At 36.6% G+C, this 18,895-nt stretch overlaps 1 protein-coding gene across 1 annotated transcript; it reads left to right on the top strand.

Annotated features, from left to right (window-relative positions):
- Positions 1–323: 323 nt before the first annotated feature.
- On the top strand, positions 324–14,714 carry LOC121325154 (dihydropyrimidinase-related protein 4-like). Its single transcript, XM_041267470.1, has 14 exons — positions 324–593; positions 2,138–2,226; positions 2,800–2,984; positions 4,135–4,299; positions 5,384–5,445; positions 5,539–5,619; positions 6,454–6,522; positions 6,641–6,761; positions 6,989–7,145; positions 8,299–8,440; positions 9,568–9,738; positions 9,950–10,129; positions 11,715–11,886; positions 13,130–14,714. The coding sequence occupies exons 1-14, from the start codon at positions 555–557 to the stop codon at positions 13,219–13,221; spliced, it is 1,725 nt and encodes a 574-aa protein (XP_041123404.1). The 5' UTR covers positions 324–554; the 3' UTR covers positions 13,222–14,714.
- The last annotated feature ends 4,181 nt before the right edge of the window (positions 14,715–18,895 follow it).

Genomic DNA, 18,895 nt, shown 5'->3' with positions numbered 1-18,895 from the left:
ATAACACACACACACACACACACACACACACACACACACACACACACAAGTGCATGAATCTGCTGAGCTGTAATAATAACGATAATAATGTGCAATTGCTACCGCATAAATATGGAACATACTAAATCATGACGCGATATGCTTTTATGTTTGAATGGATAATGGTATATAGCCCTAGATTTGGCTGTGTTTGAGACGTGCGGACCTTCTTTTTGTTTGCAGTTAGCTAAAAGAAAATCCATGTGAAAGGCCTGGCTGCCTGCTATTAACCGCTGGGGCGAGTCTGGAATGTTAATCAGACAGATGGTAAGCGAGCCAGCATTGTGAGAAGAGGGGGGAGCTCAGAACCATTTACTCACAACCAACAACAGCGCACATATACTGTACATAACATCGCTATTTCGGCGAGCAGACGAAGAACACGAAAAACGAAGAAATATTGTAGCCGATATATCGCGTTATACTCATTTTTATACACAAAATAAACTGAGTTGTTGTCTTATTTTTACTAAATCTCTGATACTGAAATCGGTGTTGTTCTCTAACCGACCGGCATGTCTTACCAAGGAAAGAAGAACATTCCTCGGATAACGGTAGGAAGCCATTGAAAACAGTGACAGCCATGATTTAGGGATTTAATACGGAGATGTGTTACTCTTTATTCTTCATCAAGATACCCTAATACCAGATTGAAGATAGACAAATATGAGTGTCGTTGTATAAAGATTCCCCTCAATAATGTTATGTAATTCCTCATTTACAGTAAGCAAGTGTTTATTGTAGTGAATACTTCATGGTCGGGTGTGATTAATTCAACAGCATGTGAACTTTAAACAATACCACCATCGATTCTTAAACATGCCGAGGACGGTAGTATTGTGTAGCTATTTAATATAATACACAAGTGTAAAATGAAATACATATTATAGTTCACCGTGGAATTATTGTTTCAATACTGCATAAAACACATCTCAGGGATAAGCTAAACTGGTATTGAAACCTGATTTGTATAATGTCATTTAAATTGAAACTAATAAGGCTAAATGAAAGTTACTTGATATTCAGTAACTTAACAAATGTGCAATTACATGTTTTTTTTGTTTGTTTGTTTGTTTTGTTTTTTCGGCTCCACTGATGTGTATTTGACCGTTTGCTTAAAAAATAGATCCCACCTAATATTTTAATTTCTTAGATGGGCTGCGTGATGGGCGTAAGAAGATATCTTTTCCTAAATACATTTTTTCCTGCTGAAGCAAAATAAAAGACAGCCCATGCATATATATATATATATATATATATATATATATATATATATATATATATATATATATATATATATATATATATATATTAGAGACTAAAACATGAAAACAGGGTGTCGGTGTGTTTTCATGCAGAGTCTGCCCATCTCCCTAATGGATTGTTGTTAACTTGACAAAACAAAACCATCTCACTTCCGCCCAATTTGGCACAGTTGGCAGTCTGATTTTAAAGAGTTTGAATGCCAAGAGCTAGGAAAGGAGGGATCAAACATGTCCATAATTTAATAATTAAATGCACCAAACATTGATATTTTCTGACATTTTATATGGCAACAATTGTACAAGGTTTGTTCTTCGTTGAAGTTAAATGGGGGCACAGAACATCGTTGTTTCTCTTCTTCTTGCCATTGTTTGTATCGAATTTGCTTCAAAGAATTTGAATGTGCAGCATTTCAAATTAGTGCCATCATCCCCAGCAAGACATGAAATATGTTCCCTTTGTGTTGCTAGCTGTCTGGGAGCTCACTGTGCACAGTGACTGCAGTGCCCCGGCAGTGTCTTTGAGTCAGAGGCAAGTCTCCTTTTAGGTGGCTTTGTGACATGCTGGATGGGTGTCATTTTGAATTACATTGTGCTTTTTAACTAGTCCTTGGTAGTAATAGGCCCTTTAAACACACCTACACTGTTAAACTGGTTTAAAATGAAGTGTATTGAACTGACCAAAATAGCAGTGGATCTTAAATCGTTAAAATGGGGTCATCCTGACAGTTTACATAGTTTTACATATGTACTAAAGAGACTCCACAATACTGTGTTCAAAACAGTAGCTAAATGACACTTGGTCCAAACTTCACGTAATTTTGTATTTTACCTAGAGTGACCGGCTGATTATCAAGGGTGGGAAGATAGTCAACGATGACCAGTCTTTTCATGCAGATATATACATAGAAGATGGGATAATAAAGTAAGTATTCATCAGCAATATAATATGTCTTCCATGCTTCCTATAGAACCATACAAACCATGTCTTGTTAGAAAAAAGATTGATATTTCTGTAAGCAAGTCACTGAGAGAAGCCAACTTTTTTTCTGTGTTGTCCTTGTCAGTAAGTCAATTTGACCACAGAAACTAACTGAAACTTCAATTTTGTGTTTTTCTTTTGTTTATATGAGAGGTTGTAACCTCCAGACTAATTTTGCTTGTCATCTAAGCTGAATTCAAGCTCTGGCCTCTACAAGGAATGCATACTGCACATAACCATGCATGAAACTAATATAATTGGTATGGCTTGTTCTTTTTCTTTTTTTTTTTTTTTTTTTTTTTTGATTTGGCAGTACTGAACATCACTTCTCCTATACCTATGTTCAGGTATGCCCTACATATACATACAGTTTGACATGTGGATGGCGTCAGCTCTGCTGTAGGTCAATATTCAAGTAAACTGCATACAAATAAACAGATACCAGAATTGTGTTGATCTAACTTAACAAGAATAGTGAACCAAAGCAACTGAAGAATTAATGGATTTGATTTTCAGACAAATAGGAGAAAACCTTGTTGTTCCTGGAGGGGTGAAGTCAATAGATGCCTATGGTCACTTGGTGATCCCAGGTGGAATAGATGTCAACACCAGTCTTCACATGCCGTACCTGGGAATGACCCCAGCCGATGGCTTCTACCACGGAACAAAGGCAGCGCTGGCAGGAGGAACCACCATGATCAGTATGTAATAAATAATCAGGAAAACAAATTCTGTGCTGCAATGTAGACTGAAAGCTAATTCATCATCTCCATAGCAAGCATTGCTTGGAGAGAGAGAGAGGATAAGGTGATACTTGACCAGTTCATTCAAGCTGATAAAAAGCCTTAAGGAAAACATGTCTTTTATTGTTAAATCAATTTATAATGGGTCTCCATGGGCTGTCAGATAGTTTTTATTAAAGAACTGCTAAATATGCCACAGTTTGTATTTTATTCCACAAACAACAACTTAATTTATTTCTTAAAATGTCATTGATCAAGACCCTATCAAAGTACAGTTACTCATGTTCAATGTTACAAATAGGATTCCTTGGTCTTCACTTGCTACAATACATTTTGTATTTAAGCATTAATAATCACTATAGTGGGCTGTACCTGATAAGTAATTCATCACTTCACCAGATACTGTTCCCATGCAGAAGGCATGAGGATACAGGGCATCTACTGTACCATGACTGCTCCAAAACCAGAGACTGCTTGTCAGTTTAATGATCTCCAAAACTGTCTTTATTTCTAAAGTCTTGTCTTGTTCATCATCATTTATATTGTATTTGAAGACATCTAAGGTGGATAGATCTTGAGGTGTAGCATTGTGTTTACAAGCTGCCTTGCCTCCATTCACAGTGGTGGTGGAATTAAAGATCTGTTTTAAAATTAGCTAGGGTAGATGTGAAATGCTTTTATTACTGCAATGCATGGACCTATACTGGAAAATAACCATGACACCTGCTATTCCAAGAAAGAGGGCAATATACGAGACCCCAGCTTAATGTCTTACCCAGCAAATGGCTCCTATCACTGCACAGTGGTCTCTAATAGCTGATAGGACAATGACTGAGCCGTGACCTAGAAGGAAGAGTGCTTCCAACACTGCCTTCTGTACTTGATATTTCTTGGCAGTCACCCTTTGTAGGTCACACATAATTGAGTTGCTTCTGAAAGTTGATAAGATCAAGCCCCAGTGTGGTATAACTGCAGGCCATATAAACAACCTTCTGAAATATAATACAAAAAAAACTATTGTAATATCCTTATGGGACAGTGCACTATTAAATGTAATACATTGTGTACTGTGGCTGAGACTGTACTGAATGTGTTCCTGTTCCTACAGTTGACCACGTCCTCCCAGAGCCTGGAACAAGTCTCCTTGTTGCTTATGATCAGTGGCGAGAGCTGGCTGATAGCAAATCCTGCTGTGATTATTCTCTGCATGTAGATATCACACGCTGGCATGAAAACCTCACAGAAGAACTTGAAGCTTTAATCAAGGACAAAGGTATGCTAGATTGGTACGCACCGCTGTCTTCTGAAATGTAAAAGTAAGCGGTATTATATTTCTTTGGAGTACATAGATTAAGAATTATGTAAAAGGAAAAAAATGGTCTTTTTGAAAATGTTATGGTCTTGAAAATAAAATTTGGAAAAAATAAACTAGGATCATTTTAACTGATCTGGACTCTGGCAGTTCTAAATACAGATGTAGCCATTTTGTTTATATATATATATTAGCAAAGACTGCAGCAGTAATAGTAAGTATGGAGAGGGTTCAGTATGAATAATAGAAGGCTGAAGTACACGGTTGGCATTTTTCAGGGTTTCTTCTTATTAAGTTCCCTGAATATCAGACAAGCTACTGTTAGAGGAATTGCAGGACAGGCAATGGCCTCTAAATGTAAATGAAGGCTGGCTTTCTGTAAATTATTATTATTATTATTATTATATAATATTATTATTATTATTATTATTATTATTATTATTATTATTATTATTTTTGTAGTGATAAAAAGTACTGAGAGGAGAAAAATACAATTAGGATTATTCTGGCTTGAAATATAATTTAAGAAATGCTAGGTATTTTTCCAGCTTGTGATATAGATTTAAAACATTATCCATTTAAATAGTGTGGAACAATTTGATTAACCTTGGAGAGCTGTGTTTTCCACAATGATTTAAAGTCATGCAGTGTTTTATTAGGTTTTTTTTTTACTTGGATTGCCTTCTGCCTGCTCAACTCTGTCTTTGCTATTGAGCATGTTCACTTGAAGAGACTGACTTTTGCACAGCCCCAAAGGTTATTTCCATGAAGCCCATACTAATTAATTCACAAAGACAGCAAAGAACCCCCATCTTCCCATACAGCATTGCAGCCTGCTAGTGGTTTGTAGGCATCAATCCAGCACAGTTTTGCATTAAATATTAAATATCAATATAGGAAACAGAAAACAGCAGAGTTGCCGTTTCTTAGTACAATTACAAATACGCCTTTTGTGTAAAATAGCATAGAGAATGCTTTCCACTTCAGCACATAGACTTATGTGTGTTTGGATTCATGGTCTTGTTCTGTCTTTGTTATTTAACAGGGGTGAATTCCTTTCTTGTGTTCATGGCCTACAAAGACAAATACCAGTGCACTGATTCCCAGGTACAAGGAACTCTACTTTGAACATTGTGCACACTTTATATAAAGTGAGCTATATATGTAAATAAAGTGTTCTGTTTTGTTTCCTACAAACAGATGTACGAGATATTTGGAATTATCAGAGACCTGGGGGCCATTGCTCAGGTGCATGCAGAAAATGGGGACATCATTGAGGAGGTATGTTTCAGCTTTCCTTAAAAAGATCCTTTCTGATTGTATGTTATATTTATTTGAAAATTATTTATTATTTATTTATTTATTTATTTATTTGACTTTGAACATATTTGGATTAAAAAAAAAAAAAAAAAAAAAAAACAATTGGTGAGATTTGCTGAGAGATGTGACCAATGCAAAGTTTCACATGGCAACAGAACTCCGCAGCAGACTTGTGTATAAAAGGCTTGGAGCTGTGTTAGAAAGTAAAACTATTGAAGTGCAAAATGTGACAGTTATTAGTGAGCCCTTGGAGCCTCAGGGGAGGGTGACATGTCAGAAACTGCCATTCATAAATATACCCTGTACAGAAAAGTACAGTGCTGTCCTTTCATAAGCAGTAGCCAGGACCATAGTTAAGATGCCGTGCTATATGTGTCCTATATCACAAATGGTAGCAGAATGACATTAATGCAGCAAACGGGATCCATAACAATAATGTCTTATATGCTGTCTGTAGTATAAAGGACCACAATATATGGAGGGATGCAAACAGAAAAAGACATGATCAGATTAAGTATACAGGCCCTTCCAGTTGATTCTTTACACCTTGGTTGATGTTAACAGATGCAAATGTAATTGACCACAGTTTGTGTTATGTCGTTTTTGAAACCCAGATTTAACAGGCCTTGCATTGAGGTGAACGTTTTATTACCTGCATGGTTTTCAATCAGCTGATTAAAGCACCATCACATTCATTATAAACCAGCTGCAAAGACCTGACACCTGGCTGTGCTTTGAAAGGTTGCTTTTTGTTGCTCTTTCTGATTGGATCACACTTCTGTTCTGTCTCTCCAGGAGCAGAAGCGATTGCTCGAGTCTGGGATCACTGGTCCTGAAGGGCATGTTCTTAGCCGACCAGAGGAGGTAGGGGCTCTGTTGTACAGCTGAAAGGAAAGCAGTTAAGGATGTACAGAAGGACATGTACAGTATTTTACTCAAGAGGACATTGCTCTTATGTGTGCTCTGGTGTTTTCTTCTCTAGGTTGAGACTGAAGCTGTGTATCGTGCAATAACCATCGCTAAGCAAGCCAACTGTCCACTGTATGTCACAAAAGTTATGAGCAAAGGTGCTGCAGATACCATAGCCCAGGCCAAAAGGAAAGGTATAATGTGCTCTGGGTTATTTATCATATTTTTCATGGTAGTTAAGGTCTGTGTTTCCATTTATTAAAGCAGGGGATAACAATTCAGTTATTTTTGTTTCTGGGTGAATGCGTTATATCTTTAGACCAAAGCAAAAAGGCATCCAGCGCTTAAAATATGAGGTCTGAACCATACTGTACAATACATGGTAATACTGTCCTATTCTCTTTTGTCAATGGTACCTCAGGCATGGTCGTTTATGGAGAAGCAATCTCAGCTAGTCTTGGTACTGATGGATCCCACTACTGGAGTAAGAACTGGGCGAAAGCTGCTGCCTTCGTCACATCCCCTCCACTGAGCCAAGACACCACGACTCCAGACTACCTGAACTCATTGCTGTCCTGGTCGGTATTTCCTATCAACTGTCATTGAAAAATAACTACCTACTGTATATCCATGTCATGTTTCTATAACTTCCCTATATTTGTTATTATGTGTTAGCTTTTCTAACATTCCCTGGTAAAGCACTGTGGCAAAGTGGTTAACAGTGAGCAAGTGCAGGTGATCAATGTACAGACAGACAATCATAATTCAGGTACAAAGTTGTTTAATGGGCTTGTATGTCCAGTGCCTGACGGCAAAACAAACAGTAAATAATAAATTATAGTAAATCAGTGGCATGTATTACTTAAATTGTAATCCCCGGGTGTGTCCCGAAATAATGGTCCTGTTCTTTATACAACGACACGAAACACATACACAAGTATGTTAGAATGTGAATTAGTGCTCGTGTTGCAAATACAGTCATTTGTGATACAAGTGCAGTGCTGTTCCAGGTTTGTGCTGGCCCTTTGATGACAGCTCCGGAACGTGTTATCTCTCTACTAATAACAATACAAAATTAAAGACAAACAAACAAACACTCAAGATACACAAAACAGGTCCTTCCGGGTTCTTTTCTCTAACCAAAACGAAGGAACAGATTACGTCGCTTCATCCTACTTAAACCGTCACTCATGACCCCTTGGTAAATGATTGCAGCCGCTCCTCCAATCTGCTGCTGCCACATCATTCCCCTTCCGGGTCAGTGAGTTAATGTAACGATGTTCCGCCCCTTTTTCTAAATGCAGACTTCCTTTTAACCCTATGAACAAAGTGTCAGGCCAAGCTGTCCAGGGTATTCTGTTCCCGTTATTTAGAAACCTCACAGGTCGGGAGGGAGATTTACCAACAAGAATCATTGTCTTTCTATCACAAGCTGGTTTCCTTCAATTTCCCTTATTTAATTGGATTGGTTAAACTACTGTAGCATCCATTTTCCCCCTAATTCTGGGCATTATAGAATTTAGCACATGTATAGTACAGAAGGTTTTCTGTCTGCAGTAAGGTGGTGAACACAGAAGAGATGCCTCGCTTTAAGGGGTCTTTACTTGACCAAGTACAAGCACTGTACGGGGAATACTTTTTAGTAATAAATATGTTTTTATTATAGGTTCCATTACAGACTGTACAGAATTATATATTGACCTGTATTGTATTACACTTACTTTTCAATAGTGGAGATCTTCAAGTAACTGGCAGCGCCCACTGCACATTTTCAACAGCCCAGAAAGCAGTAGGCAAAGATAACTTCACACTCATTCCTGAGGGGACTAATGGGATTGAAGAAAGGATGTCGATAATCTGGGACAGATCTGTGGTATGTTATTTAATCAATCATGCCCAACCCATATTTGCACTGCAATCACTGTATGCCATATTAAAAGTGTGTTGTATTTATTTTGTCCACTAGTTAAGTAAAAGGATGCTTATTTCTCATGTGTTTTACTTGTAGATTATGCAGATTTATAATCCAGGGCTGGCAATGGAACGTGAAACAATCAAATGTGATTGGTTGAGCAAGGTTCCAGCTGTCCGTATGTTGGATGGATGTGGAAGGCTGGAGTCTTTTCACATATTCGAAATGACTGCGCTACCTCACAGAATTTAAAGTATCGGTACCCATCTTGTTTACAGTTACAGATGTACAGTAACTATAAAACTGAGTGACCAATTACCAGCAAAAAAATAAAAAATAAATGTTACAAAATATGCACATCTTAAGAACATTTTTATGAAATACTAAGGGATTTATATGGAAATATAAGACATGCTCATGGAGAAGAATATAACATTTCAAGCTACATTCGTCTCCGAGCTGGAATAAACCACTGTCTAAATGAAAACAAAACTGGGGAATCTGTCAATCTGTCAATTATTTAAATCCAAGACAGCAATGAATTTATTTTTATTCTTCCCATCTGTTCTGCTCAGGGAAAAAAATAACTGGATTATAAATGCAATGAGGCCTTTCAGGCCCCATATATGTTGAATATGCAAACTTCTTGGTGGTTGGAAGCAGTCTACTTCGTTTTGTGCCGCACAATGCCCAGAGGCATCTGTATATTCAACGTATACGGACACCCTGTCAGACTGTATTGCATACATAACCTGGGGTGCATTGGGATATATCTGGTACTCCTCCTGGAGTTTAGGTCATCAGTAGGTTACCAGGCATTACAGATGTTTCTTCGTATGATCAACACAAGAAAAATGACAAGACCAGTAAAGCCAATGTTATAGACTAGGTGAGTTACAGGCAAGCCTTTACAGGTATATGCCTTGCTTAAACACCACTGGTAACAGTTTGTCTACAAAATATAATCAAACAGGGACTGGTAAGTGAGGTTAAACTGGTGACTACTTTGGCAAGTGTGTGTCCAGTACATGCATTATACAACACACTTGCAGACTCTGCACTCAACACATTTCTGCTCCATTTCTAAGACAACGGGGAAGATGGATGAAAATGAGTTTGTAGCGGTAACGAGTACCAACGCGGCCAAGATCTTTAACCTGTACCCCCGGAAAGGGCGGGTCGCACTCGGCTCAGACGCTGACCTGGTCATCTGGAATCCCAAAGAAACCAAGATCATCTCAGCAAAAACACATCACTTGGTACGCCGTTTGCTTTTTATATTTTTGCATTCATGAACTCTGCTTAAATAAAATAAAAAAATAATATTGTTAATATGATGATAACGGTGGATAGATAAGCCATCACTGTTAGCCCATATTTTTTCATAATATTACTGTTTAAAAGATGCAAAAACCTGTGTATGGCTACAATCAGAATTTCAGGACAAGTTGTCTGTCTTCTTTTTTCCAGGCAATTGAATACAATATCTTTGAAGGGATGGAGTGCCTTGGGGCTCCAGTGGTTGTAATGAGTCAAGGCAAAATAGTCTTAGAAGATGGGAAACTCCGTGTCACAGAAGGGTCTGGACGTTTTATCCCTAGAAAGACCTTCCCAGACTTTGTTTACAAAAGAATAAAAGCAAGGAACAGGGTAAGAGGATCTTGAAGGGGATCTTTGATATTTGACAGATGCTTCTCATTGTGAAGATTATTAGACTGTGGGGTGAAAGCTAAATGATTTGAAATGTGTTTTTATATAGGTTCTTGTTTTATGTCAACTGTTGAAATCTCTGTAGACTCAACAATAGAATAATAATAATAATAATAATAATAATAATAATAATAATATAATAATAATAATAATAATAATCTTTATTATTTTCACAATAAAAAAATGTTGACAAATATGAATAAAATAAAAGCAATAAAAAAGAAGAAAAGCAATAAAAACACATAGAACAGTAAAATAAGGCAGAGAATGAAAGGAACATAATTTTAGTATAAAAACGCTACATTATAAAAGTGTGTTTTTAATCTTGTTTTAAAAGCAATGAACTCGGTGCTTCCCTTACAGAGCTAAGCAGATCATTCCAGAGTATTGGGCCCTATAACTGAATGCTCTACCACCTGTATTTGATTTTATTTATTTTTTTAATTTTATTTTTTATTTGTTGGACAGTAAGCAACCTGACATTCTGTGATCTCAGTGGGCGTCTAAGAATATATGATATTAAAAGGTTGTTTAAATGTGATGGTGCAACGCCATTTAAAACCTTATAAGTTAAAGGCAACACCTTAAAATGTATCCTGAATCAGCCCTGATGCAGTCGAGATATAACATTGCTAATGGGTACCAGAGAATAGGGCAAGAATTATTGTCCTATACTTCTCAATTTGGTATTTCTTTGATGATACATTTTTGTAATATTCCTGATGTGTGCCTCAATGGAAAGATCAAATTTCTCATTTTGTCTGTAAGTTCATAACAGAAGCCACCAAAGAGTAAATCAGACATATTATTTAATTGCTTCTGAGGTTCCAGAACCATCACTTCTGTTTTATCTGAGTTTACCATTAAAACATTTTCAGCATCCTTTTTTTTTTTTTTTTTTTTTTTATCTCAGCAAGACAACCGAGGTGTCACCCTGTTTCAAGGATAAATATAGCTGTGTATCATCAGCGTGACAATGAAAATTAACCCCATAGCTACGCATAATATTGCCCATAGGCAGTATATACAAAGAAAACAGAGGTGGGGCAAGAATATAAATAGATCTCTGTCCTATATTTACTTTTTGAATCTGCTAGCATGCAGTACCACTGCTGGATAACAGTGAGTTGTCTCTACTTGTAATAATGAATTGTGCTCTGCCCGGTCACATGGTTACCAGAACTGGTCAGTGTCTATACTGCCAGACCTTCTACCCACGTATAAATGGTCATTCCATTCTTGAAGCCTGGTTGCTGAGTTATCACTAAATGAAGTGTTAGAAAAAAAAAATACACCCAACAATTTGTAATTGACCAAGGAGTCTACAGGCCTGTCGGATATTTTAATGACTCCTAGATGATAAATGGTTTAGGCTCCAGCTCACCACGACCCTGTAAAGGATTAAGCGGTTATTGATAATGGATGGATGGATGGATAGATGATAAATGATTTTCATCATTCGCAGTACAAAGGCTAAAGTTGCACAATTGTATAAATCTTATGCTTTCTTGTTTACCTTTGAAAGATGGCTGACATCCGCGGTGTACCAAGAGGCCTTTATGACGGGCCAGTCCATGACGTCACTATGGCAACCAAAGCCGTGGCATCCACTCCGTCATGCAGAGGGTCATCGTGCCCTGGCAAGGCCCAGATGGCTCCCCTGCGGAACCTGCATCAGTCTGGATTTACTTTATCTGGTATTCATACTTTACATGGATAATGCATTTGTGATTGTATTTGTGAATGTAATATGTGAAGTTCTGTCGTGGATTTCTGAAAGATCTGTCCACTCTGCAACAACACTAAATGACATTTTTGTGGTAAATAAACCTGGTAACGTCGTAAGTATTGGAGGTTGTTTTTTTTTTTTTTTTTTTTTTTTTTTTTTTTTTTTTTTTTTTTTAGGTAGTGCCCTCTCTTCTATTACATAGCAGTTTCAACCATTCCAGATTTTACTTTATTTAAGGCCAGGTCCAGATAGACTGTGTCAAACCTGGAATGGATCAAACTGATATGCAATAGGGGTCTAATTTCCAATCCTGCTCCAATAGTACATGAAACAAGATACATAGAGCTTAAAATGTTTACCTTACTGTAGATAACTAGTTGCTCTTTAAAGCTGCTTGACCACACTGCAACAATACATGCAAGAGTTAAGGTACCAGTAATTAAATAAGTATGTAATACAGTTGTTCCACAATAGTTCCTTAGATGTCTCATATTTATCTGTAGAATGTGTCTGACCACACTGTACTTTACTTTCTCGAAAGTAGCGATATCTAACTCTCAGCAAAACCCCAAAGGCAGTAAAGGAGGTGAGCGTGGATTGAAACTTGTTACTTACATAGATTCTAGAACAGAGTCGCAATCTCCTTCTAACTAAACAGTGCATACATGGACAACCAACACAACTGGAAGAAATAGTCCTGGTCCAGCTGCTCCTCTCTTTCAAGCTACTGTCCGTGAAAGCAGATTTTAAAATAATTAAAAGTAATAATATTACTGACACCAGAATCGCCACAACATTACCTAATCATCGTCTATTGTAAAGTCTGTAAAATTTATTAGAACTTAAAGAAATGCACACCTCCTAGGCACAAACGTGTAGACAAAAGAATAAAATAATAGCAAAACAGTGGTTTATAAGACAAGCAGGCTGCTGTTCTTCCACAGCTGTGGGTTAACAAAGAGTCACTGACCACTGAATAGAACACATTGATGTTAAACAAGGATCTTTATACATTGGACTACACATCTTTCTTTTTCAAAATGCACCAACACAAGTTATCATTGGAAGTGAAAATGATATTTTCATCTGGCTATACTGTATATTCATACACATTTATTCACAGGGTATGTGTTCATGCAGCTTTAAAGAACATAGCTGTAATACAATTATGTTCAACTCATTATGTTATTGCTAAATGATGTGTGTTGCAGGAAATCAGATGGATGACCATATTCCCAGACGCACTACACAGCGGATTGTTGCTCCCCCTGGAGGCCGATCTAATATTACCTCGCTTTCATGATCTTTGATATTCATTTCTTCAGACCAACAGCTCGTACAATATATTGGCTAGTCATTTCCAGTATGAAAACACTGCCAAGATTATTATCAGGAAAAGCAAAAAGACCCCCCACCCCCCACTGCCACCTCTGCTTGCTCGTGCAATACTCATATCAACTGCCAAAAGTCTCCAGGCAAACATTCATTTTTATATAACGTTGTAGCCTATAACCCAAAGCAGTATGATTTTTGCAATTGTATAACGGCATGCATGTAGAAAGAACTGCTCATAGTTACAGTATATACATAATTATAGTACTTGGTATAAATATTCTGGTGTGCTTTAATGCTAACTTTATTCATATGCATAGATTTCAGAACACAGTTAGATGCTAAGCTAAACGATAATAGCTTTAATGTACTCCACTTACTGTGTTGTTTGTTAACAGACGTGTACCCTCTGCTGTAAAAGACTAACAGGTTAATTATCACAAATGATTTACAATAATCAGTTGGGATTAATGCGTTATCTATAATTATAGTTATTTTTTTATTTTATTTTTTCATGAGTTTGAATTTTCTTAAAATACTTTTTTTCCTAGCTAAAATGTCTAGGTGCAGAATTAAATCAAAATGATAGTGTCGCTATAGCAACATGTTTTTTAAATGGCCATAGTACTGCTATGATTTTTATTTCATCCAGGCCAAACTTAATTGAAAGGTTTAACATTATTAGATTCAAGCTTTAATTGCTCATCTTGGTATTAGCTCCAGGTTAACCCCCAAGTCTGAGGACTAAAGTTAAAAAAATGTTTCAGGAAAACAGTTGTCAGTATGTTTGTATCTGTCCATGAGTCACACCATGCATTATATGATATTAGTGGTAAACATAAAATGAACGTATGTCCCAAGTTGTAGCACTGGAACGTCTCCCTGTTTACATTGTGATTGTATTGTAGATTGTATTTATGTTCCCCATGTACATTTGGAGCTTCTTGATGGTAGTCTTGTCTAGATTTTAGAACCAGTCCTTGCTCCTGGCTGCAAAGTGCATTATCACAAGGAAAACAAACCCCCTTTGTTCTGTGGACATGATGTTTTGATTTTTTTTTTTTTTTTTTTAAATAGATTTTTAAATTGGTGCTGTAAAAAAACATACAGTCAATGCATTGAACGACTGTCGTCTTGAACATTATTTGTCGTTTTAAATGTAAGTTGTTCTTGTTCTTCTACCTTTATAAATTTGAAATTTGTACTCTGCAACTTCCTACTAAAGTAACAGTTTTTAAAACCAACATACCACTACTAAGTTTCCTTGTTTTCTTTCGAAAGCTGTATTTTACAAACATGTTTACCTTTTAAACTAGGATCCAAATGGGCTGGTGTTTACTGGTATGACAAAAACCAATGTACTTAAACTACTCTACCTTCCAGTCTCTCTGTCACTTTGTTTATCTCATATGACCATTTCATTTGACGTTACATGTAAACTATCAATTAAAGGCTTTAAAAATAACTGCCAGTACTTGCAATTCATAGTTTTGTATTCTTTACACTGTATATATTTTTAGTTAGAGAACAACATTACAATTGAAAAGTATACCATAGGAAATCTGTAGAGTGATTTTGCACCTTACTTAACCAGCTCAGTTTCTATAGTATACCATAAAGGACCCATGTTTAATTTTGTTTTACCATTCTTCTACTTTGTGCTTTGCCATTCCTGGCTTCATTATGCTTTCTATCTTGATTGCATGAGTATTAATACTTTTTAACTGGATGTCATCAGCAGGGGGCAGATCTGCAACAGCGGTGCATGTTATACATGCAGTAACTATGAAAAGGGGCTAAAATAAATGGGCATGAGGGATCCCAAGTGGCTCACCTTTTAGAAGCACAGCCACGTGGTGTGCAGGGTCAGTCATACAACGCAGGTTTGCGTCCTGGCTGTGCGAAGCAGGACCGTCTTCGCTGTGGACGCCGAAGGGAGCGTCACATTGGCTCTGGCACTCCTGTGGGTTAGGGGAGCAAAACTGGCAGAGATTGTTTCTCCCTGCTGGCCAGGTGCCAGTAAAATCAGAGAGGACACCTGCAGGGCTGGCCTTTGTCCTCCAGAGGTCAGTAGGTCGCTGACATCCGCTCTCGAGTTCATGGATGAAAAAGGAAGCTGGCTTGGTCATGGGATTGGAGGACGCCCACTGAATCTTCAGGTCTCCTGAGCCATGTGGGGAATTTCTGAGGTGAGGAGAAAAGCGATTGGGCATTCATAATTGGGGGGGAAATTATAATTGGACACTAAATAAAAATAATTAATTAAATTAAATTAAAATAAATGGGTATGTATTTAATGCATTAATTTAAATGCACTTGGATTCAACGCAACGTGTTCAACAGGTTCTCTCCATGACATAGAAATATCTGTAAGGATATGTGAATGTCCAGTGCCGTATCTTCCATAGTGTGTATGCTGTGTGAGCAGATAGCACAGTGAAATGAATTCATGAAATGGGGTAAGGTTAGGGTTAGGGTTAAGGAATTAGGGACAAGAAATAAAAGACAATTTCCCCACCAAACCAGATACAGTACTCATATTAACATGGTAAATGTTTCAAGAACAGGTCCCAGGGAGTACACAGAACAGAAAAGGATCAGCCACTTCAGAAAAGAACATAACTATCAAAACAGTTCTTTACTAGGCGACATGCAGCTATAGAATATGAACATTGTCTCTTGCTCTTCAATATGATACCAGGGCAGATAAAGGCTGAAGTTGTGCATTATAGGTTATAGGTTACTATCCAGAAGAATAATATCAGGCAGTGAAGTTTAAGACAGATGAGGAGAAGGAGAAGCAATACAGAAGCTGTTATGACTAAATGATACGAGCCAAGGTCACCAGAACCATTTCTACACAGGCTGGAAGGAGGAATACATCTACCAGCATACGACAATAGTCCACATGTTAATATCTGAGACCAGAACACAGAAGAACATCTCTACACACCAAAAGGATAACAAAGAAAGAAACTGAATGTCTACACAAGCAAAGAATACAAAATCTAAAAATGTCACAACATGTTTAGCAGGAGAGAAAAGATGTAGTGTTAATTGTTCAGGTTTGTGCATTAGAGTTAGGGTTACGTGTCCGGAAATGAAAGGCAGTTCTCCACTAACAATATAGAGTACCGAGATTGTTTCAGAGCATCATAAAAATTTTTTGAACTGGGGCCCGATGACATTTAACACTTTAAACAGAACTTTGAAAGTGAATAATAGATATTATTATAACACTACCATCTTGTGGTTGTCTTGAACATAGCAACAATAATGTCACAATTCACACTGAAGTACCTGGTAAGTTTCTGTAATATATCTAGTGGATATATATATATATATATATATATATATATATATATATATATATATATATATATATATATATAAAACTCCTGAGCACTATGTAATAACAGAGAAATGAACTACTACCACATCTGTGCACAGAAACTGATGACGTCATTTGCTGTCTTTTTTTTATACCTTCTAAATATTGTATCAAGACGCAGTGAATTAATCACTTTGTTGTTTGTGTTTGAACTCATTACTGCATATTGTATAATAACTTCTACTTTCAGGCAAGAATATAGATAGGAGGGTCTGAGTACTTTATAGGAATAGCTGTATATAATTGATGCTCCAACAGTGCTGTGCAAATGCAAATAATTTTGTTCACAAAGGCATTGCAAAAGCACTAACAGGGAACACTGTGATTTCCCAATGCTTGTTCTTTACTAGCAGAGATAAAACAAAACTGATTTTAATGAGGCTCTTTAACAATCTGCTTCCATTCTGCTTTACCCAAGCTGGTCGTGAAGCATGTTTCCTAAGATGCATCCTTGCAATCAAAGGGATCAAGGACCAGTTCAAAGTAGACTATATTTTTCTCCATTAAGTAAGTGACGAGGATGAATCAATGGGGCTATCTCATCACAAACAGCCTGTAATTAAAGCCTGCAAACTAATCAAGTGTCATTATGTAAGGATGTCAGACAAGCACAATTAACCACGTGCTCAAATTATGTTTCAGTGCCAGACTGTGCTTTCCGTTCCAAAGCACATTACTGATGCCAAAATAATTTGAGTTTAAGGATCTCAAAAACAAAAAATAATGCAATCTATAATGTGTTATAAATGACGCTCTTCACTTTACTAAATAACTGTATATATTAATATAACTAAGGCATTTAAAAGAAACCTTATAATTACTTTCCAACATGACACAATCTTGTAACTGTATTGTAATTCATAGTCCTTGTTAAATATATTCAGAATATCTCATAACACATGCATAGCTGTTTTATAAACAAATTAATATATGGATGTGACCAGCTTCTTTGTGTTGCTCAGTTCTTTTAGTTCGACCTGTGATTAGTATTAAATTGATTCTTTCCACATTTTTCTTTTTTTTTTTCCAGTCCCTTTGTTTAACTGAAACTGATGTAATTTATACAGAAAATACGACACCACAGTTAACATGTTACAAGAGCTAGTTTACTTTCTCATTACAGCAAGGATATCAATGTGTGTGTATGTGTGTGTGTGTGTGTGTGTCTATATATATATATATATATATATATATATATATATATATATATATATATATATATATATATAATACTGTATCTATATTGTGTTTCAGTATTAAAAATCTCACATTCATTGATACATAAATACATTGTTTTCAAAAATTGTTTACATTGCAAGTACCAATCCCGTCATGCATTAAAAAGTACAAACAGTAAATATACTTACATAATTACACTGAAGTACATACATTCCTTGCATTGCTAAATTGTCAGCATTTCATCATTGTCTTATAATTATTTAATCTCAGTTAAGAGGTACTTTTATTCCAACAGTGTTGGTTTGAAACAGACTAATGCTAGATGCCACAATGAACTGTAAACATCTAAATACCATGCCATGTACTCAACACAATATTGGGAACATTGTACATAAATTGTAAGCAATGTGTTTAAAACCCTAGTTGACCTCTGATGGACAGATAATTAATTGTGTAGGCTTTTCTATAATTGTGCGAGATAATGTATGACAGTCTGTGCTCATATGCGCACAATGTTGTTGCCTATGCCATGCCAAAATGCCAGTTCAAAGTTTCCCAACTACAAGGAAACGTACTGCTCGCTGGTGTACGTTGCATGCAATATGGGATTTGTCTAGTCCAATAACGGATTGCAGGTAAAATACTGTAAAAGGGACATTATTTGTGCAGCCAAACTGTATTTTACTGAATTACACAACCAGTCTGTCAATTCTCTTTCATATAAGTCTATTCCTGATAATGGCATCCTTTTGCATGAACCACAACTATTTTCTTGCAAAGTCTACATTTTCTTATATTCTCCATGGCCCCTTTTCGAGGTTCTCACAATACATGCAGGTTTGAACAAACGCAAATGTATATACTTGCAGAAATAAACATTGGCTATGCTGCCCACAAGACAGACACATACTTGATTTTCCTTAGAAATGATTATGTAAATGGTAAAAAAGCTTTGGCGTTTGTTGCCTGCAAGTTGTGCCTGCACACTTGAAAAAGTTTGAAAACAAGATTGTATGAAAATTTGGCTTCATACGCCTTTATTTGTTAAACCTATATAAGAATGTTTTCCACATAA

This window comes from Polyodon spathula, chromosome 13 (assembly GCF_017654505.1).
Source record: "Polyodon spathula isolate WHYD16114869_AA chromosome 13, ASM1765450v1, whole genome shotgun sequence".
Taxonomy (NCBI): domain Eukaryota; kingdom Metazoa; phylum Chordata; class Actinopteri; order Acipenseriformes; family Polyodontidae; genus Polyodon; species Polyodon spathula.
The sequence above is the reverse complement of the archived record's forward strand: the minus strand, read 5'-3'. Positions and strand labels throughout refer to the sequence as shown.

Excerpts from the sequence above, each read along its gene's own strand:
- LOC121325154 (XM_041267470.1), top strand. The coding sequence starts at position 555 with ATGTCTTACCAAGGAAAGAAGAACATTCCTCGGATAACG. Across the intron at positions 2,227-2,799 it reads ATAGAAGATGGGATAATAAA|ACAAATAGGAGAAAACCTTG; the intron begins GTAAGTATTCAT and ends TTTGATTTTCAG. Across the intron at positions 10,130-11,714 it reads GAATAAAAGCAAGGAACAGG|ATGGCTGACATCCGCGGTGT; the intron begins GTAAGAGGATCT and ends TACCTTTGAAAG.